Here is a 12,256-nt window from a genome sequence, read left to right on the forward strand (position 1 = left end):
CTTGTACAAACTTGAGCAGTTGGTTCACTGCTGTAAGCTCTCCAAGTTTTAGCTCTTTGCATCTACTGTTCCAGTTCCCACCGTCCTGAGAGTTCCATCAGGCATCTTAGACTTAAAGTATTTCCTGCCAACAAAAAAGGACAAGCTTCCCATTTTGTACACATTTGGTAACCAGTTTTATTTTAGTAATTGATTTGTTACCAGATTCATCAGTAAAAAAAAAAAAACCTCAGCTTTCTGTGTCTGTTAAGAACATGTTCCAAACAGACTTTTTCATTGGCAGTGTTCAGAAATGCATAGAGTCATAGACTGATGCCTGTATTAATTTCTCTTTAGGTAGAGATTTGTAGCTCCCAATAGAATAATATAACCTGCATGATTTTTCTAGGTTTCTTCAGAAATGTGAGTACCTATACAAGGAAAAGATCATTCTTTAATGTCCAAAAAATGTTCTCTACAAACAGGAGGAAAGTGGTTATTAGTTTTTAATCTGCCAGTTGAGCAGTGATATTGTCTAGCAAGTCCTGGGTTAATTTTAAAACTGAATTTGAAGATGGCTTATATAAATCTCTTTAAATTCTACCCTTGACCAGAAGACATTCCTTTGAAAGCAAACCCTGTTTGCTGTCTCTTATGCACATTCCTGATGGAAGGGCAGGAAGAGGGTAAGCTTCTTGTTTCTAGGCACAGCCAGTATATATTGCAATTTGCCAGTAAATTGTTTCCTTTGCTTATTTTTCAGGACTCTTATTTTCTGTTTGGTACCTGTCTGCCCTTTTTTGAGGGGTGGAAAAGGGCTTTTGAGTCTGTGTTTGGTTTGAATTATTGTTTCCAACATGCTGCTGTAGTGATAGAACTCCCTTACTAAAGTCTCTTTTCAGTTACTGTAACCTCCTTTTACTGTTGTGATTATGATTTCATCAAAGGCGTCATTACTGCTCTGTCTCTATAAAAAACTGATTTCCTAGTGACTACAGAAGATAATCAGATCCTATGTTCTAAAGTTAGTAAAAGCATCTAGATAATAGTGTACCTACGAAAGCGGTTTCATTTGACATGCCCTGCTTCTTGCCATTCTGGCTTGCTTTCAGCAGAGTCCAAATTTATCTTTTTGTTGAACTATCAAGTTGCACATGCAACAACATCTTGCTGGCTGTTGTATGTGGGGCATCCCATACTAAACATTTTCAAGGCTGTTATTCACTGGACCTAACCTGTATCTTCCTTTTGAAAGCAAAGTCTGGCATGGAAAGTGCCAGTAAAAAGTCCATCACTAAAACTATTTGTTCTCTGGTGGACAGATTGGAAGATCTTTATATGAGATTCCATCAAGCTCCAAACCCTCACTTTGACAGACAGCTGTTAGGTATGGAAATTTCAGTTCTGGAAATCTCTGCCTTGCCTTTTTCATAGTTATTGATCCATGCTTGGACCAGCATGTTATTCCCAGTCTGCTGAGTTTAAGATGCCTCTGTCATGGGTTAAGTGTTGGGAGTGGTTTTCTGCAAGTGTTTTTGCCCTCTTTCTATTATCATTAATGCTGATGTTCCAGTCAGTTTCCAAGACCTCTCTGTCTCCTCTTAAAGGCCAGTTTTTTTTTTTTGAGGAAAAGCCTATCTATACCTGCAGCTCTTCTTCAGCATTTCCACCCTTCACTATGCAAATACTACCTAGCACATTCACAGAGAGAATCCTGTTTTTCACATCACTAGTTCACATTGCTTGTACTTCCTGACCAAAAGTGGCATCCTCTGTTCAATTTTTAACCGGCAGATGCATTTATCATATTTTATCTCTCAAAAGCTTCTGTGTGCACAACTGCTCCCAGTAGTATAGATGCTGTATCTATAGTGTATCATGCTACCAGCTCCAGCAGTAACAGAAATCTCCATGTTGTTATAGGATCACTTGGCATGTCATCCTTACAAGCACAAGACCTGTGGGGTTTCTCACTTGCATGTAGCATACAGTCATTTGCTAACATGATACCCTGAAGTCTGCTCACTTGGTGCTGATGAGCTCTGTCCCAGAGTAATACCCAGTGTTCATCTGGAAAAAAATCAGTTGACAAATTAGTATAGTGAAGTCAAAATATTCTTGAGGAGTTATAACACCATGTTCTTTGTAGACCGCTTGGGGGAGGCAGATGGGACATGACAGAACATTTGTGCTTATCAAAGTAGCTTAGTCTCCTCAAAAGACAATTTCCTATCTTAGAACCTTAGATGATGCAGTCAACTGTGTCAGTCTCTCATGTTCAGTAGTGTCTGGTCTCAGCAGTGTATTCTTAAGTTACTTCTGCATTAATTCATGAATCTAGTGAAACTGACTCCTTTACAGTTTGTCTTAATGGAATTTTATCTTAGGATAAATATCCTCTTGGGGATATAGAAACAGATTGTGAGTTATTCTGGTTTAGCCCTTTGTCATTTCCATACTTTTCTTGGGTTTTCTCAGAACTAAATAGTCTGTAATAAAATCTGTACCTTCTTCCCAGAAGCAAACTGGAACAGTGAAATATTCCACAATTAACATTCTGCCATGAGGAAACAATTTGTTGTTCTTATTTTGGACTTAACTAATTTTGGTTTATACTGGAGTTTGCCAACACTTTGAGATTTTTAAAGAGATAAAATGTCAGTGGTCATTTGGTTATTCTTCATGAAATATCTGACACATCCAAAGATCTCAGAAGCCCAGTTTCCCTTTTATGGAAGCAAGTTGGTTAGATATGCCATGTCATGGTCACCTTGTTGTGTAGACATAGAAATAGATGTAGAAATAGAGCACAGTGGTCAGTAATTTTTTTGTTTCACCATCTAATGCCTTCTAAAACTGTAGGTCTGTGTTTTCCCAAGTGGCTTTTTTAGGACTTAAAAGTGGACTGGCAAACCATGAGTTAGAGCAGAACACTTCACGGAGGTCTTGACTGTCCCATTCTGACTCGGTAAAACCTTGAGTAGCCCAGTTTGATCCCGTAACTGATTCTCCTTTGAGCAGGAGGTTAAATGAGAGACATCCTGAGGTCCTTTCCTGCCTAATGAGGCTGTGATTCTTGATTCTATGATCTGAAATTGATGAACAATAAGATAAAAAAATGTGTAGGTCGATTCTGGATAAGGTTAGCAAGAGATCTTGGAGGAACTTCTGCCTGTGATCAGGCTTTTATTGCGTTTGTCACGCTCTAGTTTTGTTACCTGTCAAGAGAGGATCATTTTACCTGAGTCATCTTGAAGTTCTAATAGCTATTAACTGATCGATTTGATACATGCTTTGTAAACAGTAAGGAATTTGTGAATGCTAATAAAATGGCTTTTCTCTCCTTTTTAGTGTAATATTTGCATCCTCTTTTTCTTACATTGCAGGTTGATGACACTAAAAGAAACAATACCGTATTATTGCCTAATCAGGTGTCAGAATCTTTTAGTGCAAATACAAAAAGCAACACGTGAGCTGACTTTGACAAGCAGTAGGAATGGGACCTCTGGCATCTTGAGAGGGACATCTGTGCCTAGGTTGATGTCGGTTTAACACAGGAGTGCTCCCCAGCTGCTAGGCCTGTGCGTATACCTTTGCTGTGGTTCACATTTATTGTCTGGGCGTGAGTTAACTGAGCCATGGGAAATTTGGAGGGGTTTATGGTCAAAGGAATTATAGCTGTGTAGGTGGAGCAGGGATCTCTTGATAGCTGCAGGGAGACAGGGCATGTCTCAGCATGCAGGTTAGGTGCAGTTTGCTGATTTCCACTATATCCTGAACTCAGTGAGAGAACTGTGTCTATGTGAGGGAGTGCTGCTAAGGCAGCTGGCTGCACTTGACTTTTTAGCCAGCACTTCCTTATTCCCTCCTGTTTTCTATGAGCACAGTGACCATCTGATTAAAATAAGAAAGCTACAGTCTTGTAAATTGGAGAAAACTTTATTTGCCCTGATACAATCAGTTTCTTAAAAAGGTTAGTGTTTGTCTGTTAGTTACATTAGCATAGTTTCTCATCTTAGAGAGTATTTCTTAAATTTGTGGAAATTGTGATTTAAGTCCTTTACATTTTCTTGGCTTTTTTTCTTCTTTATATTAACCATGTTTTAATACTATTTTGAAGCTGGAATGTAAAAAATATGTTGAATGTGGTGGATACAGCCACATGGCTGCTGTTTTAGAACTGATTTATTCCCAACTGCTCTTGTGTCTGGGGCAGTATCTTTTGGAGTCTTTCTGTTACTTGCTTTGATCTGTTTAGGTAACTGATAATTTTTTTTAAGTGTATTTGCTTGGCAATTTGATAGCCACTGAATTTCTGCTGTAACCAACAAGCAAGAACTTTGAAAAGCTTTAGCAAATCCATAAAAGCCTGCTTAGCAGCTGATGTGCACAACTAATGTTCATGGATCAACAAGACCTTTTGTTTCTTAGATATAACTTGCTTCCTAGGTGATGGTAACATCTGTTACAAAAAGTTGAGAATGTTTTGTGGAGTAAATGTTAACAATTTTATACTGCTTTGTTAATTATGTTTTCTAAAGAGCAAAGCTTCTGCCATTTCTTTTGATAGAGGCTGTAAGACAGTGTATCTTTGTCAAACAGGTGTTGCTAAGAAAAAATGTATTATGCCTTTTGCGAAATTGTGTGGTTATACTTGGATGTATGTAAATGACTCTCTTCTATGCTTCAGATATTGGTAGCTATTTTTTCCTTTTGGTTATTGTCTTGAGATGCTAGCCAGTCTTTCCACCAGTTCCTGATGCTTGAATTCTTAAACGTCTGTGTGTCTATTTAAGGAAAAGAAAGAACAAGAAAACTACCTAATGCAGAGCATTAGGCTCTATAGCTTGAGTCAAATAGTCTTAAAAGTTGTTTCCAAATTTATTCATGCTGTATAATCTAATTTCTGTAACAGATGGAAATAGCAGCAAATTAATTATAAGTGTGCTGGGATGACTGTGAAAGATGAAGTCTCAAGGATTAAAATACTGTATTTGTACAAAGTAGTTTTATAATGTAATGAAATCCTTTTTGTTTTTCCCCCCATCTCTTAGATGATGAAGCATGCCTGGGACAATTATAGGCAATATGGATGGGGACATAATGAGCTCAAACCAATTGCCCGGAAAGGACATTCCACCAACATATTTGGTAGGCTGTTTTCTGGTTTGGTTGAGGGATTTGCTTTTGTTTGGTTGCTTGCTCTCTGGTTTTAATATTTCTGTCTACACCACCGTCTTTGAAAGTCAACCCAGACTTCCTAACAAATTCTATTTTAATATAAATCTTTTGAAGTGTGCACGGCAGAAGTGTATTGCTTATTTCAGGGATACTTCAGTGAATTACTTCACTAAACTCTCTTGGGGTTTAATATGTTCATATTGTTGCCAAAGCTAAACTGTGTCTGTTTATGAATATAAATGATTTTTTTTAACAACCTCATCTTAACCAGATCTTTGTGCTTAATTCCACAAGAATGTGGTTTAAGACAAAATGCTTCTACAAGATGCTAAAAATCTGCTAGGACCTACGTGAAAATTAAAACAGCTTTTAAAACAAGGTCTTGGTGAAGTGGATGTGACATTGTTACTTGATGTGTGACTTGTTGCTCAACCTGTAGATTGGAATGAAGGGGGGGGGGGGGGGGGGGGGGAAACATTCCAAATATAGAATTTTGGTGATAAGGCCAAGTTTTGAAAACCTGCCTTCAAATAAATCCCTTCCTTCCAGTCCTCTGGTGCGCAGAAGCCCATTTAAATCCATAGGAGAATAATCTTAGCTGCTGTACTAACCCTACCTGTAGTTAGAACTGCTCACCTGTACTGCAAGCAAACCCCTTAGGGCCTGGCATTGATTACTTTTGGTGAGGTACCTGAATCTGGTTTCTTATACTTCAGTATGATGTGAAAGCTGATGTTAAATTTCTTTATATTTCTTTATAAAGACAATGACTGGCTCAGGGGGAAGATTATCAAGTTACTGTGCTCAGGAGAAAATAAAGCATCTGTACTGGACAAGGAGTTTGAAGATTGAAATTGAGAGTCAAAGATGTAGTCAGCACTGAGTATAGCATTAGGAGAGAGTGTGAGGCTGAAGGGGTACTGGAGTGACAGGCTTCTGTCATGATGGTCAGAAGGAGATTTTTAGATTCCCAGCAAGTATTGTGTAGTAATTCTTAAGTACTTTCTCTTTGCTGCCTTGGACATTGACACTGCTTTCATTTCTGTTAGAAAAATCTCTTCTGAAGCTCCTTCCTTGTGACCTAATTGTATGCTATCTTTAATTTATGGCTTTCCTTTATATTGTAGGTCTGACAGTGTTCACCTGTATGATCATGTAATCTTTGTTGTTGAATTTACATGAAATTCTGTTGCTTTATGTGCCGAGTATAATTTTAGATCACCCTTGGTCTGTAACCTGGATTCTCTATGAAGTGAGGGTTTTCTCTTTATATGGCAGGAAAACACTTTTCCAATGTTTGTTTTTATTGTGACTAGCACAATATTTCGAAGTAATTTTGAGTTGCAATATAACTCTAGCATTTTCTTTCCATTCCTCCTCTGCTTGCTTCTCATGTGTCTCCTAATGAGCCTGGAGGATTTCTACTTTTTTTTTAATGCCCTCTTTGGAATGCTTTTTCTTGGAGTTTTGACATTGCTGCCTGAAAGAAATTGCAATCTTCCTCTACATTTAACTTCTGTGATTCTATTATTCCAGCTCACTCTAGCTGCCAATTCCCCAAGTGTTTGTCCTCTTAAAATCCAGATGCTATTTTGTACCATTTCATTTTTAGCCAGTCATGTCATGATTGCTCTGTTCAGGGCTATTTAATATGTGAAACTTTCCTGAAATACATAGTCTTCAGTATATACCAGGTCTAGAAATAGAATCAGCTAGTGTTGATTTTGGTGGGTGGTTGGTGCGAAGGAGGTGGGGGTGAAAATTGGTCTTTGTAATGAGGAGTGTTTAGGTTGGTAAAGTACTATCAATAACAATACAATTTCTGTTACCCATAATGACACCATTCCCAGTGGTATTTGCCTTTATAGAAGCATTACATGATTCTTTTTTAAATCTGATGCTATTTTTAATAAGAAGCTGCTCAGCAAAACCTGTTTTTATTATTCACCTCAAAGATGATTTGACCCAAACTATTTTCTGCTATTACTGCAGTCTGTTGTACTTCCATTGCAATTCACAGCACGTCTGAGAGATTCAGCATGGAGATGCTATCGTCTGTTGACACTGGAACCCTCTGCATTAATCTTTAGGAAATACAGTTTACTGATAACTCTCAAGTGAGGTAAACAAGATTCAATTTAGAAGGCAAATAAGCCATTAATCTTCCCTGTAGGACTTTTCTTTCCTTCTAGAACAGTGAATATCTATGTCTATGCCAAGAGGAACATCAGTGTTCCAAACACTGCAAGATCTAGCAGGGCTTGGGCTGGAATCAGAGAAGGGCAGAGAATATGGCCTGCTTTGCTGTCATAAATCTTAGTTTTAAGTCCCTAAAAAAATAAGGAAGGAGGATAAACAATAAAGCAAGCTGCTCTGTGCCACACTGAAGCATGCCAGTGGCTGCCCCAATGACTAGTTTCATGTTGATAATAAAACCTGCTGGGTTTGCTTTAGTTGTCCTCCAACTAGAAACTTTTACCAGTCTTTTTGAGATGTTGGACTGGGTGACTGTACTTTGTGAAGTCAAGCCTGCTAAGCATGTTGCCTATCAAACTGTGCAGTCAGTAGTTAAATCGTGATGTACCTTCAACTGCTGGATCACAGGGTAAGTAGCATAGTGCTGCTTTGAGAAAGCATGACTGGAAATTGGTGGGCTTTTAAAGATAGTTACATTTATTTAGATGACTTCTAAAACAAACCTTTGTAGGTTCTGTGTTGGTGAAATGGAATTTGCTCCTATTTTTTGTGAAAGTTGCCTCTTTTTGAAAGTGTTGATAATTCCAAGATTTCTTCCTTCCCTATCGATAAAACACAAAAGGCAAGTAGGAAGTGTAACAGAGAGCTTTAATTTTTCTTTCCAGTTAAAATTTTATTTGCACATATGCTATTGGCTGTAGCAGCTAAGCTAAAAATCCAACCCCAACAAAACCCCATGCAGAAAACACAACCAACCAAAAACCAGGTTAACGTCTTTGTTGGGCTGCTTAAATTGCTAGAATAATTTGATGACAGCCTCAGGGTGTTACTGTAGAGCATCTGGGTCAAGTTCTCATTAGAAAAGGAAGGGTAAAGAGAAAAGGTTGATGGAATCTGATGCTTGTAAGATAATGAGGAAGCACGGCAAACACTGTGCTTACTCCAGATTTTTCTGGGTTTAGCAAGAATCTGGGTGGCCAATACTATTGTTGGATTCTCTTGCTGTAATGAAATCTGAATCGATTTGCTTTTGGGGATCAGAGTAGCCATCTGAAACAGAAAGATGATTTGTCCCTGCGCTTCTTTAGTGACCCCTAAGTGAACATCTTTTACTTCAGTATCTTACAAACTAAGTACTGTAATACAAGCTTTGAGGATGGTTTCTTGTAAGTTAAATAGCACAGCTTATACTAGTGGGTTTGTATCAGTCTTCAGTCTTTTATTTCTCTTAAACAGTGTTAATTTGAGAACCTAAATGTCTTTAAGGAACAAAAACTTAAGAGACCACAATCCTTGGGCAACTCAGAACGTTGTCGTCAGCAAAACTAGTAATTTTTTGGGCTTCATCTTACCTGATGCTTTCTGAAATGAGAGTGCTGAAATTTGTGCTGTGTTTTTGTTTTGGTTGATTGGGTGGTTTGGTTTTTTTTTTTCTTTTAATGTCAATTATCTAAGCATAAAGTCAAGATGTGCAGTTTGTCAGGTAATAAGTGCATGACGAAGTGCTGATACACACTTCTGCTTAAACTGTAGACTTCCTGTATTACTAGCAGTGCATTTCTAAACCTCACATTTGGATGTATTCTGTGTACAGATGAGTTGCATAAGATGATCTGATAATGTATACATACATAAACAGATACATGTCTAGATACGTTTTGAAGGGTGTGAAGAGATCTTCAGTTGCAATGATGTAGATATTTGCATACATGAGACATACCTGTGCGCATGCACCAAAGATTTAATGAAATTATTTTGTATTTTGTCACTTTCTCATACATCTCTAGTGCTGTTATGCCTCTGATCTTGCATGGCATACAAATGGTCAATTTAATCTGAGATGTCTGCCAGCTCTGCCTTGGGATTGTTTTCTAAGAGGAAGAGAGCTGTCAATGAAGCCACATTGTGGTTGCATTTTTATTATGTAGTAGAGCCTTAAGGCTGCAGTGCAGTGCCATATCTCTTCCTGAACCAAATAAAGTTGTTTGTTCTTTTATGAGGGATTTTTGTCTGTTATGTTCTATGTCAGTGATGCGCTGCTGCTTTACACATGAGAAAATGAATTTTTAAGGTGTATGTTGATTAACAGGAAAGATGTGTTCAAGGGAACAACTCAAAAATTTAGTTGGGGTAGCTAGTGAGCTAAGTTGTTTTTTTTTTAACTTGAAAATGCACTACTTGGCTCCTACCATGTTGTTCAGTGCATCCTATTGCCTGTCTCACTGCACAGCCTGGCTCAACCTTTTGCTACCAGTGCTGCTTTTAAACCCTCAGGACACAGGAGAAAGTTGCTGAACCAGCTACCAACTGCCCACTGCTGCAGTGTGGTAAGCTCTTGCCACAGAACTTTGTATTGCTTAGCAATGGAGATCTGCCCATGTGTTTCTCCACTGTGCTGGGGAGCAGGATCAGTATTACTCCCAAGCCCTGTGGGGAAAATGCATTTGTCAGGCTGCAAGGGTGGGAGGCCGTTGAGAGGAGGTGAGTTGGGCAAAGGATTCTGTTTTCCCAATACGTTCCACAAGTACAGTATAGCATGGGAGATTAATGGCATTTCTTTATCCAGACTGTGGTCTAGAAAACAAGAGGTAAGCCATTTTTTTCATAAGCACTACAAGAAAGTGCTGTGACAGATTATTAATGACCTTGGGAATTTTGAACTAGATACTTTTGTCATCTGTCATTGTAACAGTTATTGGGCTGCCCAAGCTGCTCTGACAATGTCATCAACAGCAGATAAGTTGTCATCTGATTTCCTTTTGAAGCGTGTCACGGTTGTCAGGCTTTGCGGATCTTTTGTTTTACTGGGGTTTTTTTAGTTGCCAATGACATGCCAATAAATTTAGAAACACAATGGAGACAAACACTCTCACTGGGATGAAACTGGATGATGTACCCTAAAGACTCAGGGACAGGCTCTTGAAAATACAGCTAAAAACTTCTTGTGTCTTCTCATTGTAAAATCCTAATGAAGAGACAGGAGAAACAACTTCAGTTCAACAACCTCTTTCTGTGCATGGGTTCAGTCTCTGAATCCATGAAGAGGATAAATGACAACAAAAAAGCAATGTAAACAAATATGTTCTTGACTTCTTGTTTTGATGAAGGAAAAAAAAACAAACCAACTCACTTGTTGAACAGCAGTTTTCATCTTAACTGTCTGTGCCCAAGTGTTCTAGCCATCATTGCCGTTTTCTGGGGCAAATGAAAGGGGAAAGAAAATCCTTTCATGCTAACTAATGAAGTGAGGTAATTTCATGATGCAAACATCAGCCCCATTTCTGTACTTCAGGTTCTGTTCAGCTTTAAAGTAAATGAAAGCAGCCTTAGGACAGGCCTATGCAGCTGTGTCCTCTGCAAAATCAGTGATGTGTGACTACACTGAGACCATGTTGACTATTATATGTACATTGAATGTGTATTTTTTTTTTTTTTTTGGCCAGTGACACAAATTTTGGAAATATGAGATTTTGGGAAAGAACTCTCAGGAGCTGCTGGCTGAATTTGGAGTTCAATAGAACAGTGTTCTGATTATACAAGAAAAATCCTTTTGAGTTGGACAAAGGATCAGACATGATTGTTACTTGTTGCTCATGGCAGGTATCTAAGGCAGAAATATAAGAGCAGAAAAAGCCTGCAGTTAAGTGAGCATTTTTCAGGGCACTCTTTGGACTTACAGAGGTTTGTGCAGTGTTAGTGCTTCTGTGGTCAGAGGAAGCAAGTTTTATTTACTCTTAGAGTTTATTTTTCCATTATTTTGTCCAATCTGCTTTTGAGTCTGAATTCTAGAGCACCTGCCATATCCCATTACAAGTGATTCCATAGCTTGATTCCATATTGTGTAGTCAACTTGTTAGTTTTGATGTCTGCTCACTGTTCAAGGTGACTAGTTTTGTTACTGGAAAAAAAAGACCCATTATACATCTCTTCCTTGCCATTCATGAGTTAGAACTGCTTATACCCTCACCTGTTTGCCTGTCTTACATGGAGAGTTTTGGTCTGTTAAGTAATTTCTCATATATCTGTGTTTTCATACTTTATCCATTATCACCTTTCTTTGTATCAAGTTTGATTTTTTTTCTCTTTTTTTTTCTTTGGGAGTATGACTAAAACTTTGTTCTGTTTCTTGTTTTGTTCATAGATCCTTTCATAATAATTGTGTTTTGCATCACTTAGGGTCCTTATGGAGTCTAGAAACTCACACTAGGGTGTTTTTTCTGCAGTAGCATTCCTTTTCAAAGTCCTCATCTGAATTATTTATAAATATGATTTATAAATGTTTCTAAATTATTTCATAAATAAGCATGTGCCCAACAATTCATCTCTGCAGGATGCCACTGGTGGCCTTCCCTTACAATGAGAATTGTCTGCCTACACTTACCCTGTTTCCTATCTTTTAAACTATTATTCGTCTGAGAATGTGATTTTTCTCTTACCCTGTGGCAAGTTAGTTTTCTCAAGAACCTTTGTTCTTGAGATGTTCTCACATACCTTCTGTATGTGTTCTCAGTCCATATGCAAGTTCACTTCTTAAAAAGACTGTAATATTGGTGCTAAAATATGACTTTCCATTACAAAATTTCTGACTTTTCTACAGTTGATTTAATTTCAAGCTGTCCTCTGCTGCTGCTAATAGTGTTTTGTAAACTAGCAAGCTATTATTTCACTGCCATAGATGTCATGGTTATTCATAATATGGTTGTTCTCTAAAACTTGCAAATGTGTGCAGGCAGGATGCAACGTGGCTGTCTGTTTCCTCTAACTGTTTTACAGTACTGGTGCCATAGATAAAGACAACTGTGTTAGCAAAGAATATTGTTTGCATGGTACTGCTATCCATCAAACTGTTACAAGTGTGCCTGTGCGTATAAGGAAACGTCACCATAAGCAGCTGTTGCCT

General features: G+C 38.1%; 1 protein-coding gene across 1 annotated transcript in view; it reads left to right on the forward strand.

The window, feature by feature from the left end:
* Positions 1 to 12,256, forward strand: part of MAN1A2 (mannosidase alpha class 1A member 2) — a 128,110-nt gene that overhangs the window by 37,550 nt on the left and 78,304 nt on the right. Inside the window, exon 3 of the mRNA XM_005146631.3 lies at positions 5,034 to 5,130. Coding sequence (XP_005146688.2) covers positions 5,034 to 5,130 — 97 coding nt within the window. The remainder of the gene's footprint in view (positions 1 to 5,033; positions 5,131 to 12,256) is intronic.

The sequence above is a fragment of the Melopsittacus undulatus genome, chromosome 2, assembly GCF_012275295.1.
Source record: "Melopsittacus undulatus isolate bMelUnd1 chromosome 2, bMelUnd1.mat.Z, whole genome shotgun sequence".
NCBI lineage: Eukaryota > Metazoa > Chordata > Aves > Psittaciformes > Psittaculidae > Melopsittacus > Melopsittacus undulatus.